The sequence below is a fragment of the Caretta caretta genome, chromosome 10 (genome assembly GCF_965140235.1).
Source record: "Caretta caretta isolate rCarCar2 chromosome 10, rCarCar1.hap1, whole genome shotgun sequence".
Taxonomy (NCBI): Eukaryota; Metazoa; Chordata; order Testudines; family Cheloniidae; genus Caretta; species Caretta caretta.
In genome coordinates, this window is record NC_134215.1 from 7,876,373 (window position 1) to 7,904,153 (window position 27,781).

General features: G+C 46.6%; 1 protein-coding gene across 5 annotated transcripts in view; it reads left to right on the plus strand.

Annotated features, from left to right (window-relative positions):
• Positions 1–27,781, plus strand: part of PEMT (phosphatidylethanolamine N-methyltransferase) — a 90,402-nt gene that overhangs the window by 22,182 nt on the left and 40,439 nt on the right. For 4 of the 5 annotated variants that reach the window (XM_048866630.2, XM_048866629.2, XM_075117579.1 and 1 more), the window contains one exon: positions 19,455–19,570. In XM_048866630.2, coding sequence (XP_048722587.1) covers positions 19,455–19,570 — 116 coding nt within the window. Of the gene's footprint in view, positions 1–13,159; positions 13,265–19,454; positions 19,571–27,781 lie in introns of those variants that run through there. The other variant, XM_048866632.2, reaches the window with a different exon arrangement.

A 27,781-nucleotide genomic window follows, 5' to 3' on the forward strand; every position in this document is an offset into this window, starting at 1 on the left:
AATGCCCCATAGAAATGAGTCAAAGACTTAATAATATAAGCTTTACAAACACAAAAATCTGAGTTATTCTCCGGGCTTTCCAGTGCATCTAGTCTCCCTTGTGCCTGATTTACTCAGCTTGTGCTTGGGTGCAGGGCAAGTCTGAAATTCATGTCTGCAGCACACTCATCGAGAAGACCATTCTCCTTGTTGCGATCTCATTTCTAGAGACCTGAGCAAAGTGAGCTTTAACACAGTGCAGTTCTTTGTCCCCCTCTAGCATTTAGGCCGTGTATAGAGATTAATGAGTGGTGCTCTTGCCTCTAAATCATTGGCTCCCAAACTGAGGTTTGTGAACCCCTGGGGGTTCGCAGAACGTTACAGCGGGTTTGCCAGAAAAATTTCACTAAGGGCAGCCAGAGGACCCCGGGCATTGGAGGCAGCAGGTGGGACCTGTTGCAGGGCAGACAACCCAAGCCCCAGGGAGAGCAGGGCCGGGCAGTTGGGGCTGGCAGCCCAAGCCCTGCCCCCGTCAGCAAGGGAGCCGGCCGCCCGAACCCCAGTGCTCTGCGCGGGGCTGGCAGCCCGAGCCCCAGGCAGAGCGGGGCCGGGCAGTTGGGGCTGGCAGCCCGAGCCCTGCCCCCGTCAGCAAGGGAGCCGGCCGCCCGAACCCCAGTGCTCTGCGCGGGGCTGGCAGCCCGAGCCCCAGGGAGAGCGGGGCGGGGCAGTTGGGGCTGGCAGCCCGAGCCCCGGCAGTCAGTGGGACCTGCAGCCTGAGCTCAGGTGACTGGGGTGGTCAACGGGGTCCAGCAGCAGGAGCCCCACGGAGTGCAGAGGAAATTTACATTTAAATTCCTGGAAATATTCATTTTTAGGAGGGGGTTCATGAGATTTCAGTTTAGTGAAAGGGGTTCACGGGCTGTTAAAGTTTGGGAACCACTGCTCTAAATTAAGTCTCTATCCTTTGGCACAAGCAGTAGACATTAACCCTTTTCGATCCAGAGGTCCCAGCTTCAGTCCCAACAAATGATCAAACCAGGGGTGTCATTACATTTAATGAAGATCTGTGATTTGCACAGCATTGAATATACATTGGTGTGTCCTTTTGAGAATGTGACATTTGAAATAAACAGTAAAGAGACTGCAAAAGTAATTACAGGCTAATCGTCAATCATTTCCTTTCCGTTGTAGGTTTTTTGTTTTGTTTTTGGTTTCTATTATGGGGGTGTATTGTGTTTTTATTTTACATTTCAACATTTGACACCACTAGCTTTCTAACTGCTCCATGTATATAACACCTTTAATTGTTTCCTGTCGAATTAACTGTTGTGCCTAATTACAAACTGCTGCAGGACATTCTCTGCATTGAAAAGAGAGATGCTAATGGAGAACATTAGGTACCATATTAAGGGTGAGCAAGGCTCAGGCTTGTTGAGATGTGTACTTGGCATACTAATCATGCCATCCGGGCTGTTTAGGGATAGCAACACAGTTCCTAATGTAATCAGCCACTGGCTGATTATTGTAATTTTTACTTGCTGAGGAGATGATGGACTTCATTAAAGGCCACATGAAACGCTATCAGGACTACACTAACGCGCGCGAGAGAAGAAAACAACCTCTGTCTGCACGGTAGGTAGCAATAGGAATGATCTCGATTTAGTATTGAATTCGACTGTGTGGCTAATGAGGTGGGCAGAGCTGGAATCTAAGCAGAGCAGTTAGGGTAGACAAATTGTAAAGCCCTGTTTAGGTTTGAAAACCAACATGTCAAATTTACAAAGGATGAATATAAACAAATAACACAAACATGTAGGGACAAAATTAGAAAGGCCAAGGCACAAAATGAGATCAAACTAGCTAGAGACATAAAGGGTAACAAGAAAACATTCTACAAATACATTAGAAACAAGAGGAAGACCAAGGACTGGGTAGGACCATTACTTAATGAAGGGGGGAAAACAATAACTGGAAATGTGGAAATGGCAGAGGTGCTTAATGACTTCTTTGTTTCAGTTTTCACCAAGAAGGTTGGCAGTGATTGGACGGCTAACGTAGTGAATACCAGTGAAAATGAGGTAGGATCAGAAGCGGTTAAAATAGGGAAAGAATAAGTTAAAAATTACTTGAAGACATCTAATTTGTCTAAGTTACCAGGCATGAAATGCATCCTAGAATACTCAAGGAGCTGACTGAGGAGATATCTGAGCCATTAGCAATTATTTTTGAAAAGTCATGGAAGATGGGAGAGATTCCAGACAACTGGAAAAGGGCAAATATAGGGCCCAACTATAAAAAGGGAAATAAGGACAACCCAGGGAATTGCAGACCAGTCAGCTTAACTTCTGTAACCGGAAAGATAATGGAGCAAATAATTAAGCAGTTTTCAAACATTAGAAGATAATAAGGTGATAAGTAACAGCATAAATTTGTCAAGAAAAAATCGTGTCAAACCAACCTGATCACCTTCTTTGACAGGGTAACAAGCCTTGTGGCTAGGGGAGAAGCGGTAGATGTGGTATATCTTGACTTTAGTAAAGCTTTTGATACTGTCTCGCATGACAGTTTCATAAACAAACTAGGGAAATGCAACCTAGATGGAGCTACTGTAAGGTGGGTGCAAAACTGGTTGGAAAACCATTCCCAGAGAGTAGTTATCAGTGGTTCACAGTCGTGCTGGAAGGGCATAAGGAGTGGGGTTCTGGGTCCGGTTCTGTTCAATATCTTCATCAATGATTTAGATAATGGCATAGAGAGTACACTTATAAAGTTTGCAGACGATACCAAGCTGGGAGGGGTTGCAAGTGCTTTGGAGGATAGGATTAAAATTCAAAATGATCTGGACAAACTGGAGAAATGGTCTGAAGTCAGTAGGATGAAATTCAATAAGGGCAAATGCAAAGTTGTCCACTTAGGAAGGAACAATCAGTTGCACACATACAAAATGGGAAATGACTGCCTAGGAAGGAGTACTGCGGAAAGGGATCTGGGGGTCATAGTGGATCATAAGCTAAATATGAGTCAATAGTGTAACGCTGTTGCAAAAAAAGCTAACATCATTCTGAGATGTATTAGCAGGAGTGTTGTAAGCAAGACCCGAGAAGTAATACTTCCGCTCTACTCTGTGCTGATTAGGCCTCAACTGGACTATTGTGTCCAGTTCTGGGTGCCACATTTCAGGAAAGATGTAGACAATTGGAGAGAGTCCAGAGAAGAGCAACAAAAATGATTAAAGGTCTAGAAAACATGACCTATGAGGGAAGATTGATTAAGAATTGGGTGTGGTTGGGCTGGAGAAGAGAAGACTGAGAGGGGACATGATAAGTTTTCAAGTACCTAAAAGGTTGTTGCAAGGAGGAGGGAGAGAAATTGTTTTTCTTAACCTCTGAGGATAGGACAAAAGGCAATGGGCTTAAATTGCAGCAAGGAAGGTTTAGGTTGGACATTAGGAAAAACTTTCTAACTGTCGCGGTGGTTAAGCACTGGAATAAATTGCCTAGGGAGGTTATGGAGTCTCCATCATTGGAAGTTTTTAAGAGCAGGTTAGACAAACACCTGTCAGGAATGGTCTAGATCAGAGGTTCTCAAACTTTTGTGCTGGTGATCCCTTTTACATAGCAAGCGTCTGAGTGTGGACCCCCCCCCCTCCGCCCCCTGCCATTTAATTTAAAAACTCATTTTTTATATTTAACACTATTATAAATGCTGGAAGCAAAGTGGGGTTTGGGGTGGAGGCTGGCAGCTCATGACCCCCCCATGTACTAATCTTGTGACCCCCTGAGGGGTGCCAACCCCCAGTTTGAAAACCCCTGGTCTAGATAATACTTAGTCCCATCCCCTGCACTCATGGCAGGACTAGATGACCTCTCAAGGTTCCTTCCAGTTCTATGATTCTATGTCCAGCTGAAGATTTGGTGTGGTTTGGTTTGGTTTTTCTTTGTTTGGTCATAATGGGCTGATTGTATGTTGATGTGTTTGCAGTTTGAGAAGCTTATGTTCTAGTTTCTCCCAAACATCCAGGTCGTCCCTCCCCTTCACCCTCAACCCATTAGTGGAGCATGTTGGAAGAGCTCTCAGATTCGTCTGAATCTCTAATGATTGTCCTACTTGACGTCTTGGCTGGTCCATCTCCCCACCCTAAATTTTCAGGTGAATGAAGAGAGAAGTCAGAAATTAACCTGATTCCAAGCTACTTGCACAGTGAGAGTACAACTCAGCATGAGCAAAGGTGGCAAGATTGGACCCTTTTACAACCCCTAATGTCATGAAGCGTTAGAGAAACCACTGTAGTATGTTGCAATGTCCTATGGGAGAACAAGAAGCAACTCAAGTTTAGCTCTCATACCTTACTAGAGCAATGATCAGAAGATTTAATAAATGTCAGATTCCTCAGATTGCTTCGTTTCTATTACATCTGGAACCACTTGACCTTTCAAAACTGGCTAGGAGTGATTTCAGAGCTCTGTCACTAGAACACTATGACATCTATTGATAATGTGACTTTTGAAAGATTGGCAGATTGTTAAAATACTTACTGGTTCTGCGGATGCCTCAATGGAGATTTGGCCAGTCAGATATGTTTGTTAGGTGGGTGCATTTGCCAAGTGCTGTTGACCATTTTTCATCTAGCCAAATCCCCTAATTATATTTGACCAATATTAATTGTTACTGCAGTGGTGAGTGTGGCCACAGATTTGCATTTATTATTTGACAGCATCCAAAAGTGTGATAGGTGCCTCACAAAATAAAAAGACATGAACAAACCCCCAAAAATCTAGGGCCCCATTCCTGCAATCAATTCCACCTGGGCCACACCATTGCCTTCAGAGGGATTCCATCCAGGTGCTCGATTCTGCCCAAGTGGCCCAGATGTCAGGATTAGGGTCTGATTTCAGAAATGTCACAATGGAGATTGGGGGACAGGAGAGGAGGGATGGTCTCTAGAGGAGAGATGTCATAAGTGAATTAACGTGGTTCCTTGGTGACTGCTAATACACAGCATGGTGTAGCAAAGAAACGTGGTTTAGTTTCTATATAGGATCTGTAAATATCATTGTTAAATAATTTTTGTAGATGTCACAGTAGAAGTGGATCTTCGGAATAGAGATAAGGCCTGTTTCAGCAAAGCATGTAGGCATCTCTTTAAATCCCATTGAATTCAATAAGACTTAGGCACTTCCTTCGATGAATCATGGCCTAAACCAGGAGAGGGATGTGACTTTGTGCACTGGCTCAGGAAAGATGCTCCGTGCAGAGAAGATGGCATGAAAGCAAACACAGTTAAGCTTAAGAAAGAGGTGGTCAAATAAGCTGCCGAGGGTGATCTCCTTGGTAAAGAGGATGAGGTGGGAGGGCAACGTGATGCAATAAGATCTCTGATAACCCGTGTGAGAGTGATTTTAAACATTGTTCTGCAATGTAAACTCTGTGGGCTAGAATGTTAGCGTTCACCAACATGGGGAAGGGTGAATTTATATTAAAACAAATAGTTCTGCTGACTTTTGTAATCTAGCCCGAAGCCAGGGGCTTTCAGAGGTTTGGCGAAAGGTGTTCTGCCCTGGTTCCTTGATATTAACGTTTGTCAGCAGCACTCAAATGGAAATAGTGATTTTGATATTTTTTTCTCCCCAAAATGTATTCTTCAATTCTAAGTCTGGAAGGGACCATTACTATCATCTAGTCTGACCTCTTGTCTAACACAGGCCATAGGACTTCCCCGAATTAATTCCTGTTTGAACTAGAGCGTCTCTTCTGGAAAACCATCCAATCTTGGTTTAAAAATTGCCATCACGACCCTTGGTAAGTCATTCCAATTCTTTGGAAGGTAAAATGGCTTGTATGAAAGCAAATGCAGGTTGAGACCTCTAAACCACTTGAAAATCCCCTCCCCTCCTTTGACCTTTTGTTATGAATTTGAGCCTGTTCTGTGAATTTCACAAGTTAAAATGGGCCTATATTTGTGGGTGAAAATGGCTTTTGCATCAAAAATGGGAAAATACAGGGTTGGGGGAGTTAGTATGCAGAAGTAACCATTTAATTAGAGTTGTAAGTAAAGTGAAGTTCATTTGTGCACACAGTCGCTGAAAGTCCCCCCCTCCCCCCCGCAAATAAAAAAAAAAAGTTAGGCAAAATTCCATTAAACAAACATCTGTGACTTTCTGTCCTGGGAATAACTAAAATAAGTAACATCCAGCTAGCCCTAGAGCGAGTATTCTTCCAGGTGGCCTCTGGTACAAACCCCAAATATTGATACATTCCCTGAACCCCTTCCACCTGCTCCATCTGGGCTCATTCTTTTGCTCTCTCATACTTGTTGAGGAAGGTAACAGTTTCTGCAGCTGGCTTTGTTTTTACACCAAGAGACTCTATTTGTGGTTGTAGAGGGAGTGAAGTGGGTATTCAGTGTATTTTAGCAATGTGGTCTGGTGACTTAAACACAGGACTGGGAGCCCGGCACTCCTCCATTATATCCTGTACTCTGTCTCTGCCGCATAATATGATCTTGGCCAAGGAACTTTGCCTGTCTGTGCCACACCTTAAAGTGGGAGTTCAAATCACTTTCCACCTCCCCTGGGGTGTTGTGGATAAATTAGTATTTTTGTAGCACTTTTTTGTGTGTAAATTCCAAAGCCAGAAGGGACCATTGCAATCATCTAGTCTGACCTCCTGCCTGGCACAGGCTAGAGACCCTCACCCAGTAATTCTTCCATTGAGTCCAGCAACATCTAGCTAGACTATATCTGTGTGTAGAAAGACACATAGTCTGGATTTAAAGACTCCACCACCTCTGTTGGGAAGCTGTTCCAATGGTTAATTACCTGCAATGTTGGTTTTTTAAATTACGCCTTATTTACAATTTGAATTTGTCTATCTTCAGCTTGGATCCTGTTATGCAAACAATGGGCTCTCTGCTCCGAAGAGCCACTGTTCAGATTTTTGTGATGGAAATTGCTAGTGAGTGTGAGATTATATTCTGCGTCATTTGTTTTTGCTAAAGCGGAAGAGGATTTGTCTCATGGAACATTTACAAACTTACGCTGCTTTAGAGAACATTGAGTGGGGCTTGTTTTTATTGCAACGGGCTGATGAGATGGGACTTCCATCACCAGAAATCACATAAGCACTATTAGAGAAATGAAATTATTATCAGGCTATTTATCATGGATGGATTTAAGGTAAAAGGCGCGTGTGGAAGTAATCTCAAAAGACTACTCTGAGGTAAACTGCACTCTAGTCCTTATGAAACCCTTCTCTGTTTACCTGAGGAACTGTTTTGTTTCCCCAGCTCAAGGCCATTAAACCGATGCGACCTATGTCGTTTCAGTCCAATTACATTCGCTGGAGATAGTTTCTTTAGGCTACACTCCTGCATTGTTTGTTTAACCCAGCTTTCTTTAGTATTGATTTTACCCCTTTTAAATAACGAGAGTAGTCTTACTCTTGTCTCTGTTGTTGAAGATCTGACACCAGCCTCAAATGACCTCTCTAGTATCTAACATGCACCAAGCTCTTTGTAGAAGAGACACCAGAGAAAACCATTTAATTTCTGGTGCTTAAATTGCCGTTTTCAGCATGGGATATTGTATTAACAGTAGCTGGTGCTTATGTTGTCATACTAACCCCTTTCAACACCGAGAGATGTGCTAGTATCTTCCACTGGAAAAATGAGACCCAAAAACCTGCTCAAAGTTCCACCAGAGTTAGGGCCAGAGCTGCTCTGGCTGCTAGGCCAAGCATCTCTCCCAACAAGACACATACACAATCTTGATTTTGCATAAAAAACCCTTGATCAGTCTGCTGTTTACTGGTGTTTCTCTTCTTCAGTTTTCTCAGGTGCTCGTGTCTCTCATGTCCTTTCTTGAATTTCTCACCTTCTGCTCTCACAGGAATTCTGCAGATCCTTATTTTCTCTGTGAAACTGTTTCTTCACCTGCTGGTGTAATTCTAGTGGAGACAAGAGTTGGCACATGAACGATCAGTTTACTATTTTACCAGGCTAGGAAATGCTACCTCATGTGTGAACTGTCCACTGCTGTTTCTTTTGGCTGAAAAAAAATAACAAAAACTCAAGGCCTCATCCAAAGACCAATAAAGCCAGTGGAATAACCTCCCGTGACTTCAGTGGCAATTGGACCAGCACCTTCCACCTGAGGATCTCAAAACCGTTTACAAATATTAATGAGTTAAGCCTCTCATCATTCATACAAGGGGAATCTGAAAAACAGAGGGGTTGATTGGGTTAGCCTTCTTGTGTAACCTTGGACATGGCGGAGTCAGGAACAAAGCCCAGATCGTCCATGATCTAGTCTGAAGCTGTAATCAGAAGGCCAACCACCTTCCTGAACAGAATCATATATATGTTTGCATTACTGTTAGGACCTAGAAGTAAAAACAAACAAAAACAGTAGACTAATTCCATAATGAAAGTTGATTACTCCAATTTGTTGCTGGATAATGTCATGAATGGAAAATAAGAAGGGATGGTCCTATGTCCTATCAAGCTACTGGGAATTACACTTTTCACTGTGAAACATGACCTCGTAGATTTTGCTATGGTACATTTTATATCTAATTATTAGTATTATTGGCATAGCACTGTAAACGGACTTGGCTCTTTACAGTATGTGTAGAAAGACAAGCTCTCCAGTCTAGAGGTCCTGACGCTCTCTAAATCAGACCATTCATTTGATACCTTGGGAAATGTTTTAATTTGCTTTTTTAAGTTGTATGGATTGGAAGCTGGTGGTCCACTAGCTGATAGTGGAAGATTCTTGACTAAAATTGCTGCATAGGTTTGTTTGTTCTTTTATTTTTAGAAATATTCTTTTATTCTTTAGAAATCCATTGCCAGCTCATTGCTGTCTGTAATTGCCCACCTTGCTGCTACAGAAACAACTTGCAGTACAGAGCTGCTGTTTCCCTCTGTGCAGGAGGGAAGCAATCAAATAGCTTTTAGCAGCTGAAGACAGGAGCAGAACCTATTAGTCTGAGATCAGCTGATGGTGGCTTCCTCAAGAGTGCTGGAAAACCGGATGGATCATCCTGCGTTTATCTGATCGATACTGGGAGTGGAGAAGCACTTTGTCTGAGTGGCCTCTGTGAGTTGGCATTTCTGGGAATGGCCTTGGCATGGCAGCACTCAGAGCCATTGCAGCAGTAAAACACCAGCTCTCCAGGGTCAGGTTGTCAAAGGGTGATGCTCGGAGTATTGGGAATGGCCAGTGGAAACAAAACACCTAACCCTTTCCATGGACCCCCGTTTATGGAGAGTGCATTTTCTAGATTTGGTTTGGCTCTTCCTCTTCCCTGGCCCACCCACATCTGGACTTTGCAGTGTCCTCATTGTGATGACGACTCCCAGGGTTCGCGTCGTTTACCATGTGTATATTTCCCCTCAACAAACTCTTGTTTGCTTGGGGCCAGATTCTGATCCCCTTAATTGCATGGAGTAGTACCTGACTCCTCAGGCCCCTTGATTGCAAGAAGGGTAAGGTTCTACTCAGCGGAGACCTCTGCCCACGCAGTTCAAGGCATGGACATATTTGGCAGCCAGTGAAACTGAAATTCAGGTTTACTGCTGTACCGCTATCCATTTGCAGCAGGAGCCATTACGGGACTGGGGTCATGGTTTGTCCATTTCATCTGTGCTTTGTGTGGCAAAAATAGTTGAAAACTTTTGTGCCTTTGCAACTACATTGTCTTTATCTGGGGTGGGCAGAACTGAGGGGCAGTTACGTCACCTGAAAATACTTTTAATTCTTAATTTTTCAATAGCCTTATTAGTCATGATTTGCATTAGCAGCCCCAGTCATGGAGGAGAGTCCCGTTGAGGTAGGCACGGTACACACACAATGAAATGACCCCAGGATCTTAGAATCTAAGGCTAATACAAGAGACAACAGGTGCGTTCAACGAACCTGTGAGGCCCACAAGGTAACCGTGAGATGACTGTGATCAATGTAATAACCAGCACTCGTGGAACACCAGCTGCCTTGCTGTCATTCAGTGTTTATGTAGGCATCACAGCAGAGGTGAGCTCTAATAAGAGACTTGGAGGGTGATACTGTAATGGCGTTGCAGATGTTTATGGGGAGCACTGCTGTGGATAAGGGGTAGCATGGGAGAAAGGATGCAGGCGGTGGAGGAAGCATGGGACTGCTGAATGGTAAAGACTAGCATTGTAGGTGGGGAAGGGTGGGGAGTTGATGCTCAGCAGTGCACAAGGGTCGATGGGGGCCAAGGAAGAGGTGAAGACTGGTCATTTGTGTCTGATGTGCTGGAAAAGCTGATCATAGAATCATAGAATATCAGGGTTGGAAGGGACCTCAGGAGATCATCTAGTCCAACCCCCTGCTCAAAGCAGGACCAATCCCCAATTTTTGCCCCAGATCCCTAAATGGCCCCCTCAAGGATTGAACTCACAACCCTGGGTTTAGCAGGCCAATGCTCAAACCACTGAGCTATCCCTCCCTGTCCCTTTAGAAAGTCAGAGGGACATGAACGCACTCCTTCATTCAAGGCAATCCTGCTCTCTTTTCCTCTTGCGTCTGTTCTTTCAATGGCACCGGGGGAGGCAGACGTGCACCTAAAGGGGAATGGTCTTAATCTGAAAGATTAATTCAGAAAACCAGACCCTCAAATGGATTCTTGATATCTATTCTTTTACTATACTATGGAATACTATCAAGGTGAGATGATGGCTAATTGTAACAGCAAGTCAATTACTGTTTAAGCAGCTAATTAATGTCTCCTACTCAGCACTTGGTCTGTCGAAGACTGCATGGCAATATCTCATCTGCAAAAATACCTTGATAATTCCTGTATGATCTGCACGGAGAACATATTTAAATAAACTCATTAGAGATTTCATACAGATAGCAGCTACAATTATCAGCTTGTACAAATTAATTTGCGGTTTCTGTTCTGTTCTTTTTTTTTTTTCTTGCCTCTACTGCCCAGAGCTTCTGCTGATCACGTTCTTGCTGACAGTGGAACATGAGTCCTGATGGCAGTGTAGTAAATGCCTTCAGAACTCTTGCTGATGGATGAGAACACCCCCTGTTGTGAGGGTGCAGGTGATGGTCGTAGGTACAAACTGTGATGAATGTAGATAGAGACTTAGAAGAGCTCCTGCTGGTTGAGTCTCCAGCTGCCAAGGATGTCTAGTTGAAGCATTGCTAATACTTTCATTCCCTCACGGCAGACGGCTGTCGCTTTGACAACACACAGAGTAGTAATGTCCAATCCTGGCTGAGCATCCATTTCATTCTCAAGTCCTTCTTCAGTTATGTGGAAGTGTGCCTGCTGGGCCTTGTCAGTAGCTGAACTGACAAGTCAGAGGGGAGGGAATTGGTGTCAGGTCAGTTAAATGATACAACTTGGGGTGATTTATTAATGCAGTCACCAGTGACAGCCACAGCTAAATATAATCCGACCAACTGCGGACATCTACTTACCACGGTTTGTTGCTGGGTGGTTATGGGTTATACACCCTGTCTCCAATCTTAGTCCAGCAGCCATTTGAGAAAAGCATATGCTGGTTCATTGGATCCTCTAGACTTAAGGGGAAAATGAATGATTCAAGGAAACCATCCAGCAGCAATCAGTGTTTGTTGTCATAGCACACATGCAATTCGGGGGTTCAGAACGGCCAGATGTAGGCATCCTCTAGGCCACAAAAAGCAGAAGCACAGACAGGTGGCTTGAAAGGTGATTCCTTTCCCCAGATTTGCACTGAAGTCTTGTGTTCGACTTATGAGCAAGATAACGCCAGATACTCAAGAGCTTTGTGCAGGTGATGTACAGGCGAGCAAACCGTGCATTGCTAGGGGTCTTCTGGTAGAGTTGCAAGGATTTTATTAATTTACAAGGATCAACTCAGATGCTATACTGCCCTTTACTCCCGCGAGGTGTAGGTAGCAGGGCCCAGCAGAGTGAGTCCATAAAGAGATGTTTCTGCCTTCCCCTCTAACCATATGGAAGTCAGTGTGGACTTAGTCTGCCTTGACTCTTGTGGGCTCCCTTGCCTCAGATTAAATCCATCCATGAATGGCATCTGCCAGCGGACAGCATGATTTCTGGGATTGTGCTCCCCTACAGCTCGGGGGCTTGGAGGCAGGGTGGCTCTGATCTTTGGCAGATCCCCTAGGATCCATGAGATCAGCAGGGCACTCTGCTCTGCCCCAGACTTCCTCCTTTGCCTCCCTTTGGGGCTAAGCCAACTAGGAGCAGCTAGCCCTCAGTAGCTTTCATTATATTTTTAACTCAGTTGCACTGACTACAGCTTAGAAACCTAGGAGTTGCCAAACTGGATCAGAACCAAGGTCCATCTATCCCAATGTCCTGTCTCCAACAATGGCAGCACCAGATGCTTCGAAGGAAGGTGTAAGAACCCTGCAGCTGGCAGATGTGGGGTGATTTGCTCCCCTGCCCCTCTAGGTCTCATCCTGGTGTCTACTAGTTAGAGAATGGCCTGAAACATGAAATTTAATAACCCTTCACAAGCTTTTGTTATCATGAATTATGTTAATGACACATCACGCTAATTATGCTTGTTTTACCTGCCCGTCAGCTGGATGGCCCCTCTGCCAGTGTGAAAAGAGTTCACGGTGTATCATTTCCTAAACACTGCATCGGTAGAATTCCTTGTGTGGTGAATGAGGCAATATACGCTAGGTCTAGGGACAAATCCTCCCCCCTTCACTCTTCCTCCCCTAAACCCAGGGAAAGGGGCAGAATGAATTGGAGACCAGCTCAAGAGCACCCACAGATCCCGGCACCCCTTTCCTTACATGTGCCGTGTGCTGGAGCACACCTCTGCAAGCGGGAGACGGTGCTTGCTACACACCAAGGGCGAACACGTTAAAACACACAGGCCATCCTGTCTGTCCCTTATGGGCATCAGGGTGGCTTGGTAGTGAAAGCACCAAACTTCGGTGTCAGGAGATCTGGGTTTATTTTCCAGCTCTGGCACGTGCTCCCTGTGCGGCTTTGGACAAGTCACTTGGGCCTCGTCTACAAGGCACCGCAGTCCAGACTATGGGGATGTGAACTGTAGAGCGCTGTACTGTGTTGCATTCTGGTTGCCGCATGTAAACCCTCCTGGTGTGAACTTAAAGGTAGTGTACATTGATGTAGTCCTGTTTCTACACAATGCTAATCCTTCCTTACCTCATTGCAGGGGTGAAAATAAGTCGAGTAACTTACCGGTATGCTGGGGCCAGCTCTGGCCCCCAGAAGGGGTGGGGCTGAGGGGGTCAGAGCCATCCCCAGCCCACCCTGTAAGGTAAGTGCCGCCCCTCCTTCTCCCTCCCCCCCCCCACCGGGGTAGCCGCAGCAGCCCGGAGCTCCGGGGGCTATTTAAAGGGCCCAGGGCTCCCCTGCTTCTACTGCCCCGTCCTTTAATTAGTCGCCGGAGCCCTGGGGAAGCGGCGAGGCTCCAGTGGCTATTTAAAGGACCAGGGCGGCAGAGGCAGCTGGAGACTCGGCCTTTTAAATAGTCCCTGGAGCCCCCGCTACCCCAGGGCTGGGGGACTATTTAAAGGGCCTGTGGTGCTTCTACCACCCCGGTCCTTTAAATAGCCCCCGGAGCCATGGAGTAGCGGGGCTCTGGAAGCAATTTAAAGGGCCTGGGGCTCCAGCCACTGCTGGGAACCCCAGACCCTTTAAATTGCCCCTGGGGACAGGGCCGGCTTTAGGATGTTTGCCACCCCAAGCAAAAAAATTTTTGGCTGCCCCTGGTTTTTTTTCGTGCCCCCAGCTCCGCCCCAATTTAGCCCTTCCCCAAATCCCTGGCCCCGCCTCCTCCCCCAGGCATGCAGCATTTCTGCCCCCGCCATTGCTTCCTGTGGCTCCCCCCTCCAACCCTAGCTCACCTCCGCCCTGCCTGCTCCCCTGAACACACTGCCGCTCCACTTCTCCCCCCTCCCTCTCAGGCAAGCAGGGGAGCAGGCAGAGCGGAGGGGAGCAAGGGTGGGGGGAGAGCGCAGGAAGTAACAGGGGGGGAGGGTAGACGAACTGCTCCCCGCCCCAGCTCGCCTCTGCTCCACCACCGCCGCCTCCCGTGAACGTGCCGCCGCTCGGCTTCTCCTCCCTCCCTCCCAGGTTTGCCGCGCCAGACAGAAGCGGAGTGGCGGCAGCGTGCTCAGGGGAGCGGCCGGGGGCAGAGCGGAGGCGAGCTGGGGCAGCGGGGGCACATTTCTAGGGGCGGCATGGCCGGCGCTGGAATGCTGCCCCTAGAAATGTACTGCCCCAAGCACCTGCTTGCGTTGCTGGTGCCTAGAACCGGCCCTGCCTGGGGAAGGCGGGCTGCCCCAGTATGGGCTCTTGCCGGTACGCCGTACCGGGTGTACCGGTTTACTTTCACCTCTGCCTCATTGGTGCATTGTAAGGCTACATTCACTAATGATTGTGAGGGGCTCCGATACTGTGGAAATGAGGGTCAGATAAGGACCTAGACGGTTGGATTAGCATAGCGATGGCAAAGATATCTCGGGCTCAGAGGCATCTGGTTTCATGCTGTACATCTGTGGTAAACCGAATATAAAAATGGAGTCCCATCAAATAGAACCAAGCCTCTATTTCAAAGCCGGAGCAAATTAAAATGTAACACATTTAAAAGTCACCTCGCTTGGATGATGGAATAAAATCCATTTCCCTGGAACAAACACTACATATTAATGAAAGGCTATTGTCAGTGCCTTAACAGAGCAATAAATAGCATTTCCAGTTGATTAAATGTTTAAGCAAATTTGAGAGCCAAAGCTGCTTTTGAAGTGGATGTCACGTTTGTAATCTGATTTTTACAGTCTTGCTCAAATTAAATGATTTAGTTGGGGATTGGTCCTGCTTTGAGCAGGGGGTTGGACTAGATGACCTCCTGAGGTCCCTTCCAACCCTGATATTCTGTGATTCTATGATTCTATGAAATAAATGCTATAAGATTTTTGCACCTATAAAAGACCAGGCAATCCAAATCAATTTCTTGTTCGCTTCAGTGGCAGCCATTTGAGCTGTGTTTTGTTTTTTTTCCCTTTACTTGTGTTTTGAGCATTTGTACAAATCGCTGGAAAAGGGCTCAAATCGAGTATGAATCATGGTTTGTGGGGAAACATTGGATCACTTGGAATATTGCCAGGATGTTCGAGTCAATGTAAAAAAGTTTAACAAGAAATGAGACCGAGTACATTGGACCCTAGAGCATGCTTTCAAGAGGCTCCTACTGCATTACTTTTATTCTGAGTGTTGGAAAATGTTACACAGATAACTTTCAGTCATCACTGGACTTATCAAGAGTGGGGGAAGCATGACCAGGTAGTGAAAGTCTTGGGCTATGTCTCCACTAGAAGCTCTGCAGCTGTGCTGCTATAGGTTAGATCGGGAGCAGTGGAAATGTCCTAAAATTGGGGGGACAGATGCCCGAACCATGCCACTGCCGTGCTGCCCCCGAGGCCCCGCCTCCACTGCACTGCCCGTTGCCTCCCAGGCCCCGCCCCCACTGTGCTGCCCCCAAGGCCCTGCCCTCACAGCACCTCTTCTCCCCGAGCCCCCGCTCTCGCACAGCTCCTCTCCCCAAGGCCCTGCCCTCGTGCCACCTATTCCCCCAAGACCCCACACTCCACTCACTCCTCTTCATCCTCTCCCCGCGTCGCTTGCCCGTATGGCTGGTAAAAAGTGGGTTGGCCCTGGCCCCCTGACCTCCCCTGTTCTGGCGCCCCTGGTTTAGACACATCACTGTGATGGAAGAGGTTCTTCCATCGCGGTAATAAATCTACCTCTTTGAGGGGCGGTAGCTAAATTCTTCCATTGACCTAGTGCTGTCTACAGTGGGGCTTAAGTTGGCTTAAATATGGCTCTCAGGGGTGTGAATTTTTTCTCACACCCCCATTGTGACGTAGCAAGGTCAACCTAAATTTTAGGAGACCTGGATTTAACTGTTGTCTACACCCAGACTTTTGTTGTGTGACCTTTGGGCAAGCCACAAAACCCCTTATTCAATCTGCAAGACTTAGCTACCTCCCTCACAAGGGCACTGTGATACTATAGATGTAGGGTCAGATTCTCTGCGGTTGTGACTGCAGCTAAGTAAAAGAAGGCATGGCAGCAGAGAATTTGTGTGACTATTGCACTTTGAGATCCTTCTAGCCACTCCGTACTCATGTATCGCTGAGGTATCTGGACAGCAGGAGGAGGTGCTGTAGAAGTAATAGTCATCTAGTATACCCCAAATCACTTAACATTCATTTTTGTGGTTTGTATCATTTATTATTTGGAGTGGGGTAGCACCTAGAGGCCCCCAACACACTGGGGTGGGGCCCTGTTGTGCTAGGTGCTGTGCAAACACATAGCAAGAGACAATCTCTACCTTGAAGCGTTTGAAATCTACCTGTCAGGTGTTCGTTCTCAGCTGAAATTAATTGAAAATTTATCAGAGATGCAGAGGGTTTTTTGTTTTGTTTTGTAAAGGCCAGAAGGGACCACCATGGTTGTCTAGGTAGACCTCCAAAGATTTGTATTTCAGGAGAGACTAACTGATGCACTCCACTCTGATCCAGCAGGGGCAGCCTTGCCAATCTAGGCGCCGTAGGAAGTGTGTGTGTGTGTGTGTGTCCTGATTTGCATTTGACCTACTCCCCGAGCGAAGTACTCTCTGGATGTGTTAAAAGCTTCCAAAATAAGCCTCAAGTCACAATCCAACTGAGTGCAGCCAGAATAATTCCCATTGAAAGCATCAGTATTAGGAAGTTTGCATAAATTACCAGCATATGGCTACATTCCCCCCCATGACTCAATCACCTGTTGTGGTCCTTTTTTTAAAAAAAATTCAAAAGGTGGTAACTCATCCGACCTGGTTTCTTCCTTTGACTGATTCAAATAGCAGGTCCCTTTTTAGCAGCAGCGTGACGCACTGAGCTTTAAATTCAATTTAAAATACAAACTATTTATACCAGCAAGCAAGAGACTATAAATCTGATTTCTCTGTCCTGAAATTACAGATCCACTAATGACTATCGTTGTATAACTAATTGAATCAACTCTTGGCATGCAAAACCAGTGCCCTGCTTATCTGAGTGTTGCATCTCTTCGCCTGGCGAAGCCTGCCTCACTCGCAAGAGGTCGCACTTTGTGCTTTTGGACCAACATTGCCTTTCAAATTCCCTGCTCTCTGCTTCTATGAACTGGTCATTTATCAAATACACTTAGAATATATACATAGATGGAGTTGCAAGACGCATGCAAGGTGGGCCATGTTCAGTCCTGGTGTAAATAGGTGAAACTTCGTTGAAATCAAAGGCACGACATTCACTTCTTAGAGGTGAATTTGGTCCTAAATATGCCACTGACATAGCTGCAGCCACTTCCCAAACATGTTACATGTTATCTGTATGTAGTGAACTTGGGCTGGTGCCAATCCTGTGTGTGGGCCTGATCCAAATTCTGTTGAAGTCACTGGAAAAAATTCCCATTGGTGATCCATTGATGAATTCCCAGATGATTGAGGAGCAATGCTCTTTAGATCATAAGATCTCTGGGGTAGAGGTTCTGCTGTTTGTTTGTCTATACAGCCTCATTGCATCTGTGCTGCCTCAGAAATCAATGGAAATTGAAAACAGCATTGCTCTACTGCGTGTTAATTCATTGTCCGGGGATACACTACGCATGTGTGGGTGCGCGTGAATGAATACAGAACCATTACTAACAAAAAACATATACTAGAATCTTAGACCTGTAGGGCTGTAAGGGTCATCTAGGGTCAAGAGGTCCTTTACTCCATCCCTGTGTGCGGAGTCAAGATTAAGGGCTGATCTATGCTGAAACCTTATATCTGCATAATTACGTCTCTCAGCACTGTGAAAAATTCACGCCCCCAGAGATGTAGCTATGCCAACCTAACCCCAGCTGTAGACAGTGCCAGGTCAATGGAAGAATTCTTCTGCCGACCCAGGAGGTGGATTGTGACGGGAGAATGTCTCCCGTCGCTGTAGTGTCTACACTGAAGCACTACAGCGAAGCAGCAGTCCTGCTGTATCATTTTAAGTGTAGACAGACACTAAATATGTCTAATTTATCCCTGACAAATGTTTGTCTAACCTGTTCTTAAAAGCTTCCAGTGATGGGGATTCCACAACCTCCCACGTAACGTGTTCTATTGCTTAACTATCCTTATAGTGAGAGAGTTTTTCCTAATATCTAACCTAAATCTCCCTAGCTGTAAGCTAAGCCGTTTCCTTCTTGTCTTACCCTTGGAGGACATGGAGAACACTTGATCACCATCCTCTTCACAACAATCTTTTACCTATTTGGAGACTGTTATCATGTCCCCCCTCAGCCTTCTCTGGACTAAACATGTCCAATTCTTTCAGCCTTTTCCCATAGATCATGTTTTCTAAACCTCTTCTCTTATATGTAATGGTTCTAGATAGCAATGGACAAGGATGACACAGGAGAATAGAGAAGACCCCAGTGATTAAAACTGGGAATTACTAACAGGCAAAGGCACAATGGACATGCAGAGATAAACCAGTGGGTTTATCTGAAGTGTGTATCTGTCATTTAAGGAATATATTGGTTCACAGGAGTTTGAGATAAAATGTACATCTGGCATCAGATCCCTGAACTCCGCCTCAAATTATCCTGCAGAGGATCAGCCTGAGGGAGCGATACCTCGGCGGGGTTGGGGCCCAATCCAAAGCCTTTGAAATCAGAGGAAAAATTCCCATTGACTTTAGTGGGCTTTAGAGCAGGGTCTTAGTGAGGTGCCAGAACTGGGAGGGGAAACTGTACAAGCTGAATTTCCCCCTCTTGGCCACTTGTGTTTGCCTTTGCACAGCCCAAGCCCAGACGTACAAGCTCATTTAGTGTGACCTAACTCAGTCGCTCAGCATCACTTCTCTCCTCTAGTGACAAGAGTTTTAGCTTGTGAGGCCTGGAGTTTGTATTTTTGAATGGCTTCAAAAGCCAAAATAAAGTATGGGAGCAGGCAAGGAATTGCCGTAAATTGGGCCATGGCTTATCTGATCCAGGGCAATAGAATTGGGAAAGTATGGAAGGATTGGCATGAACAAGGAGAATAAATTGAGCGGTAGAAAAAGAAAATACCACCTTAATATTTCCCCCTCTCTACACAGTAGCAACAGTCCTGGCTAGTGTGTTTTAGACTCTCCAGGCTTCCCTGTGAACAAGTCATTGAGGTTCTAACCTGATGGAAAAATGTATGCACTACTGGGGTTTAAGGGAGGCTCCCAAGAGGGTTACAGAATTTAGAAAGGGGTGTTCTCTAATGTGTTCTTTTTAAGCCAAGTCAGTTCAATATCTTCTGCTCCTTTCTAATCAATTATTAAATGATCATTCGGCTCCTGGTACTTTTTAGTTCTTATAAAAGCCTGTGTCTAGTACGGGGGTAGCATTGTCAGCACTAAAATAAAAGCAACATGTGTCTCACTGCCTCAAACGCCCTTTGTTTTTTGTCCGTTTAGGTAGCAAGATGGGAACACAAAACCCGAGTTCTCAGTAGAGTCTGTGGCTCTCCATATACTGCATGTTACTGCCTGGGCGCTGTCATCCTGCTGCTTAACTTTATACGGAGCCATTGGTAAGGACCCTATTCTATCACTTCAAGTTAAAGCAGGGATCAGGGATAGTGACTATGGAAACTGGGCTGGCAATATCATGCCCCACTTCTCTTTGAAAAGCCATCTTCCTATTATGCCAAACCAGCCAAATTTTGGAGCCAAACCCAGACCCCCGCCCTTTCCCCCTCCCCCCCCCGCAACTAAGGAAAAAATAAAATCAAAGAAGGAAACAAAAATATTTCTATTTCCAAGGCAGGAAGGGTGGGGAGTAAACAGGAAAATCAGAAATATTTCACGGTGGCCTTGTTTAACTGTATTAGTCACTGAGGTTCAAACTTTCTTGCTTTGTATCCCTGTTCTACAGAGAAAAAGGGTGGCTCAGTAGTTTGGGTGCAAACCTGGGATCTGGGCCTTTGGATCTCAGTTCCCCATTTGTACACGTGGGCCAATAGTCCTGCCCTGCCTCCCAGAGGGCATGTGAGGGTAAATACTTTGAAGATTGTATTCAGATACTACGATAAGGGGACCCTAACCCTATACAAATGTAAGATCAATAGATTTCTTATGTCTTTCGCTCACTGGTTGGAATAGAGCCTAAGTTACGAACAAGTGCTTACGTGAAGTGGTGTTGAGACGGAGCAGTGGATTGAGTGGCAGGAGAGCTGTGCGCTTTCCCAAACCTTGCCACTGACACGCTGTTTCATCCTTGACAGGTTGCTTAACTTCTCAATGTATCCGTCTGTTTTTTTAAAAAAAGAAACCCAATCCCCAAAATAAAACACCGGCTCTCTGGGGCGGGGGCTTCCTTGATGTTCGAAAAACACATGGTGCACTTTGCATGCTTCAGCGGTGTAAAGAATAATTCACCCTTGGGTCCTTGGCAGGTTATGCACAGAGCCGTCCCTGGGGTATGGCGAATCTGGGTGACCGCCCCAGGCCCCACACTTGGGAAGGGGCTGCGCTTTGAAAAAATCCTGAGGAAGTGGGTGGGGAGGTGAGGTGGGAGGGGAGTGAAAGGGTGGGCGGGGCAGGTGAGGAAGAGCCCCCCCCTACCAGAACCTCCCCCTCCCCCCAGCACCTCCTGCCCTCTGGTGGGCCCTGCCGATCAGCGCCTCCCTCTCAGCGCCTACCACCTGCTGCAGATCAAATATTTCGCGGCATCAGAAGGCAGTGCCGGGGAGGGGAGAGGAACGGGGGCACAGCCTGCTTTGGGGAGGGGAAGGAACTGGGCAGGGGCAGGAAGAGGCGGGAAGAAGCAGGGCAGGGAGGGACCTTGGGGGAAGGGGTGGAGTGGGGGGGAGCCCCCTGGCAGATTAAAAACTCTGCACCTATGTCCCGGGACCTGCCACCGCCTAGGGACACCCCTGGGTATGCAGCACCTTTCATCCAACTGCAGAGCGTTAAGTGAGTTGATGGCCTCTCTCTCAGTGGACAAGAGTCCTTGTGGCAAAGATCCCTGGTACAACGGACATTAAGGCTGGGACGTTTGAAGGAACCTATGGGAGTGAAGTGCCCAAATCCCACTGCCGCTTAAGCCTTTGAAAACCTCCCCTCAGCTATTTTAAGTACTTATGTGGTCTCTGTTACCACAGTATTTGAGTACTTTACAACACCCCTGTGAGGTAGGGTGGTGCTGTTATCCCCCTTTTAGCACTGGAACCCGGGTCTGAGACGCCTAGGGCAGCTGATGTTCCCATGTTGCTACCAGGAGGCCGTGTAGAGCCACATCCAAGGAACATCATGGAGATTGAGCGCTGCAGGAAGTACCACCCAAAGGGGCCAGAGCAACAACAGTCTGCTGCCCTCTGAGGGTATGTCTACGCTACAGTTAAACACCCGCGGCTGGCCCGTGTCGGCTGACTCGGGCTTGGGCTATGGGGCAGTGTAGATGTTCAGGCTTGGGCTGAAGTCTGGGCTCTGGGACCTTCACCTCTTATGGGGTCCCAGAGCCTGGGAACCAGCCTGAGTCGGAATGTCTACCGTGCAGTTAAACAGCCCCTTTGCCTGAGCCCCATGAGCTTGAGTCGGCTGACGTGGGCCAGTTGCAGGTGTTTAATTGCAGTGTGACCCAAGGTTACTATTTAACCCTGGAGGGTTCCCCAGGAAGTTGTCTGGGCAACCACGCAGACATTCTGGCTTGCTGCAGCTCTCCACCTTGCGTTGTCTTTGCTTTCTGATTTGCTGTCTCTGACCCCGACTTTTGCCTCCTCACTTCAGCCTGATAAATAGTCCTGATCTCTGGTCTCTGACCCTGGTCTTTTGATCCCGGCGTTAGCGGTTACTATGATCCCTGTTCACCTACTGCCTCATGGCCATTCTTGATTCGGTGACATCAGCCTAGCAGTGACCACTAGGCAGACTGCTTATGCCCCAGTCCTATACACCTATTTTACTGATGGGAAACTGAGGCACAGTGAGACTAAGCAAATTGCCCAAGGGCACAGCAGGGAACTGAACCCATGTCTCCAAATCTGCAGCTAGCCCTTTAACCATTGGGTCATCCTTCCTCTCTGGTAATGGCACTGAAAAGTCAAAGAGTGGCATGGGGAATGAGAGACCCTCTCGCTCTGAGAGATGATCCCTCTAAGTTAGGACTGAGGTGCACTGGAAAGGCAGGATGATTAGGGAAGCTCACACTGTTGTGGTCTGTCTTGTCCCTGTTGCATGTCTAGAGGATATCCATCTAGCTCTAGCATCTTTCACCAATGGGTTGGGGTGCGTATATGGAGGGTAAGTTTTGAATTCTGTATTGAAAACAAACGGGGGAAAGCAGAATCGCTTTGTGTTTAGTTACTAGAATCAAATGATCTCTGTTAGCAGCCTTTAAGCATCATGTTTTCTTGTTCTGCTCTCTCTTAAGGTTATTTACCCTAACTGACTTCGTACCGGAATAATTGGAGAGTCTTCATAATAATCTGTTTGCGAAGTACGGTGCATGTTCAGCTGCTGCTGTAGGCATTTTTTTAATCTTCAGGACCAGAAGAAACAAATCTGTGCATACTCATTAAAAGTTAGAGTATTTCCTGTGTAGAAGAGCAGGGATTACCTGTGCATTTAGCAAGCAGGCTGTTTAAACTTTTATCTGAGATCTGCCTTGATAATACCTATGTTAGCTAATGATATAGAATAGATGAGACACTGTACATTACGGTAATATGTCCTTAAATGTTAGTTCAGTGAAGGTAACACACAGATTCTTACAGACTTCCCCCTTGCCACATTTTGTCTAGGAGTTGATAGGCTAGAGTCACTCTAGCTGCACTGCAGTAATTAAAGATGGGTCTGAACTAAATTCCCAGATCCAATTATGCCAGGGTCAGAGCTAATGGATTGTTAGTACTTCAGATAATTTCCATGGCATAAAAATATGAGTGGAATTTGTATATGGATTTGACAGATTTTGCTTCTTAGAAATGACACTGCCCGCTGCCCCCCACTCTCCTGTATTCCTCAAGGCCACCGCATGTTGCTGAAACTCATGTAGGGAAGCTCGTAATTAGTTTAGACCATAATTGAATTTAAGGCAATAAAAAGGGTCTTGTGTGTATTCAGCTTATGTATTCCGGAGAGAAGTCTGTTTGGATTTCACAGGGGAACGGTCTCACCAACCAGTTTCACAGCTGAGCTGGTTGCTGGCTTTCTGGGATACAGCACAAAGCCTTCTATCTGGTTTTTGACACATACAACAGCCAGTTCACAGGTGGAGTACTCCACATTTTCAGAGGCTGTGCCAGCTACTACTAAACTAGTTGGCATGGCTTGACCATTGGCATGCACAGCCCTGGTAGAGCTCCCTTTGTGGACACTCCCCAGGCTGTTGTTCGGGTCCCCTATGCTAGAACAGCATGGTCCTAACCTTCCCTTAGACTGCAGCACTGTTTTTCCCCTGGCTTCTCTGGCACAGGCTTTCTGTCTGTTACCCCTTCAAGGAAATTGGGTTCCACAGCCCAGCTGCTCTAGGCCCCCCGGCAGGCCCATTGAGAGAAATCTGAGGCCATAGTACCTCATGTTCACAGGGCCTCCCCTCCCATTTCACTGTATTTACACAGACATTACAGACCTGGTTGGGAGCCTGAACTCGGGGGTTTTAACCACTGCCTTTAGTTGGTACCAGAGTAGGTTCAAAAGGTGCTCTAGTCCAAACATATGCCTCTGCCAGGTAATCTTGAGTGGAGAGAGCTATGGTGTCAGAATGGTGGTGATACGTGCGGATGAGTTTTGTTAAGAGCCATCACCTCTCCAAAATGAGCCTGCTTTCAGTATTGCAAGGCCCCTAGTGTAAATGCTGACCTTTGTTTGTTTGCTCAAGATTTGATAAGTTATGATGGCTTTCAATCCTCATTTCTGGCCCCTGCACTTCCATAAAGACATCAGCAGGCTCAAAAGACTACAGAGCACAGATGGCAAAAGAGCAACCAACATGTAACGTGAAAACCATAAGCAGTGCCCCGTTGCCTAATGGAGATGCTGTAATCTCAACGGCTGATTATGTCAGGAAAGTGAGTGCAAAACACTGTCTTGCTGTTCCATTCTCTGTTCCTTTCTTTTCTTTTTCTGAGTCATGTCTGCTTCAGTGTGGCAGAGCCAATCTAACTAGTAAAGAGCAAGCTGTGCTTCATACATTAAATAAGTTACTGGGCAGGTTCCTAGTCCAGAATCTTTGGGGATGCACGGTGGTTAGTGAAGCAAAAAAGAGAACATCTTGTGGTTTGGGTTTTTTTGGTGGTTGTTTCAGATGCCAGCTTGAGACTGTAATGCTGGCCATTTAAAAAACAAATCCATTGAATGTCTTATGTGGGCAAGTGGTATCTGTGAGCAAGAATGAACTGTGGACTCCACCAGGTGTTAATTTTTTCAATAGCTGCATTTTTTTATTTTAACTGCAGTTGCAAAAGACTCTCTCAAAGTCATGGGGAGGGAACAGAGCATCCCTGGAGAAAGCACAAGAGGTTAAAATAAAGTTTTGCAGCGTGTTAGCTTTTCTTCCAGTCGTGGAAATAAATCTTGCTGCACTGGACAGAGAGGACAGTGAAAAGCAACGACAGCCTTGTGTGTCTTTAGTGTAGTTGGAAATGAATATCTTGGGTCTAACTATATTTTGCACCTTAGACAGTAGGTGCTTCCTATTTGGAACCTTCTTTATCAAACTCAGCTCATTTCTTGGAAATGGCTCCAGAATGGCCTCTGACCAAGGGAACTGTTTAGCAAACTGCGTAAGAGAATTAATTGCTTTTGTGCAATTGTTACTGCTGTTAGATTAAAATTCTCCGTGATCAAAGTTCTTTGTTCTCGCAGGGCCTCTTACCTGTAAAAACCTTTTCTGATCTTCTGTTTGGCCGCCCCAGAGGTTTGCGACATTTATCCTAAGAGTGCCTGACTTGACGAGCCTTTATTCTCCTCTTAATTTATGTCCAAAATGACTCTCCAATGCATTAGCCTAATTGTTGGTATCTTTCCCCTGTGTGGACTCAATACAGTCTCCCTCCAGTGCTGTCACCTGATCCCTCTAGTTTCTCTTTTTGCTGTGCTTTCTGAATATGTATGCTAAAGTCCCAGTTACTTTCCTCTCTCTCTTGGTTTCTATGTCTTGCCCCCTCACCATGGTATCTGAACACCTCCCAAAGTTATGAAGTGAACATTCACACCTAAAGAGAGAGACTTCTTCGGCTATCAGAGGCTGGATTTTGGTTGGTTTTGGTATGATTTTATTTTTAGATGGAGTGTTATGGTGTGTGGGCTGGGCAAAGTAAGTGGGGTTTACATTTTGCTCTGCTGGCACTAAGGTTCCTGGCCATCCTGGTGTCTTCTGGGAAGGAGTTCCAGATCTGTGAGCCAATCGCTGAGCTCTGTCTCCTGCACGCTGAAGTTTCTCTCCTAAACTCGACAATTCCAGGAGAATGACGCCATCCCAATGGGATCTTGCCAACCCCTGCCATGTCTTTCAGGCAGGACAGCGGGATTGCATAACTGACCATCTCAAATGCTGCTGAGAGGTCTAGCAATGAGCGTTGGATGCCCGTGGCCAGAGGAGAAATCCCGTGCCAGCTCAGCTCCATGCCCTGGGCTGATCAGGAGAAGTCCAGGATATTGGCCGTGTCCAGATGGAGCAGGAGGTGAGCCTTGGTGAGCTGCTCAGTTAGCTGGCTCAGGAATAGGAGGGTAGACACTAGGAGAGGATGGTTGCAGTGGGTGATCGTTTCTTAAGCACGGGTTGGATTGTAAGGGGGATGGCATATCTTCCTCCTCAAAGGGGACACTGACAGTCTCGGTAGGCAGGTGCCCCAGCTGCTCTCTCATTGCCCAAGAAGGGCATGGAAGGGAGGCCTCTCTTTTCCTGAGCTGCTTTTAGGACTTCCTGTTGTGAGTGGGCTGAATTCAAAGAGATGTGTTATTGGGCCGACGTCTCATACGCGGTTCCTGCTTTCCTGAGATGCCGTCTCCAATGCAGGTGATTTTCTCTGAAAAGTCGGATGATAATTTGTCATCGCTGGAAGTGCTGATGATTCATGATCCACACTGGGTGTGAATGAATAACCTGGGGGTGAATCAGATGATCTAACATAGGGCCCTGTGGTATCATTTAAACGGACACTGTCAACTTGAATTTCTTTTAAATGGGCTACTTTTTGAAAATGCATGTCCCTTTTAAAGAGTGTTGGGCAGGAGTATTTAAAATTCCTCTTACAAACACATTTGATAAGGCTTTCTCTCCTCCCCTGCTGCCGTTGCTGGTAAAATACAGTCTTGCAGGGTTTGGGGGAACCGTATCCATGAGCACTGCATGTACCTCCTAGAGCAGGACATGAGAGAGTGATGTCTGCCACAGTTCAGGGTATCTGCACCCGTATTCCCTCTTCGTGGTCCCTCAAAGGCACCCACTTAAGGTTTCTATCTCCCAGCCATAGGCGCCGACTCCGTGTCAGAGAAAAATTAGCAGGTGCTTAGCACCCACTGGCAGCCAAGCTCCCCTCACCAGCGCCTCCCATCCGCTGGCAGCCCGCTCCGATCAACTCCTCCCCCTCCCTCCCCGCGCCTCCTGCACGCTGTGGAACAGCTGTTCAGTGGCGTGCATTAGGTGCTGGGAGGGAGGGGGAGGAGCAGGGATAGAGTGAGCTCAGGGGAGGAGTGGGAAGAGGCAGGGCGGGCGTGGGGCCTTGGGGGAAGGAGTGGAGTGGAGGTGGGACCTGGGGTTGAGTGGGGGTTGAGTCCCATCCCCCTCCCCGGGGAAAATTTAGAAGTTGGCGCCTCTGCTTCCAGCCATCACCTCTCTTGGGTGGAGACTCTCATCTCTCTCCTTTCTGACTGTGGGGGTTTAAGGCTGCCTGGCTCCCTGGATTACACTGCGGGATTCCCAGCAAGCCAGACTACCTAACAACCAGCATCTGGGCTTTGCTTTCTCTCTGAGCGCTATGAACAGTGTATCGCCAGCAGTTACAAGTTACCCCACAGCCCATTCGAAGCCAGCATCTTTGTTCTTAAGGTAAAAGCATCACAGAGAAAACATTATTATTATTTTTTTTTAAGTTCCTAGATGCATGGTACATGCTTACCAGAGGTGTCTTATGGAACTCGAGGAAGCCAGAATTTTTCCAGTCCTTTGGCATGGGTTGGGACAACTCTTTAACTGGAGGTCCTGTCCATTGGCTGGATCAGGAAAAAGGCCCTGAGTCGATTTAAATACAGTCCTTTTATGCTGAAAGCCCTCTCTTTGGCCGCTGGTCTCCAGAAAGCCCAGTTTGAACCAGCCTATGCAAGTCTTCCCAGGGTGAGGTACCTCTCCGGAGGCATTTACAACCTGCGTGATTCACCTTAATCACCCCCCACTGTTTTGAGTTCCTGGAGGAGCTAAACGCAACCCTTTTCCCCGCTGTCGCTGTGTACAATCCCTGGCCTACAGTGATACATAAGCCATTCATAACCTTAATACAGTATCTTTGGGGAATATATTGTATGCGGGTTGCAATATCTGTCCCAAATTTGTTGTGCTAGGGCATGAGATAGGAAGTGCACCTGACCATCAGCAAAACAGAGAAGCTGTCCATATACACAGTGCTGTCAAACAAGGGGAGCAAACCTAACGAAAAGATTTCTGAGTAGCAGCCGTGTTAGTCTGTATCCGCAAAAAGAACAGGAGTACTTGTGGCACCTTAGAGACTAACAAATTTATTAGAGCATAAGCTTTCGTGGGCTACAGCCCACTTCATCAGATGCATAGAATGGAACATATAGTA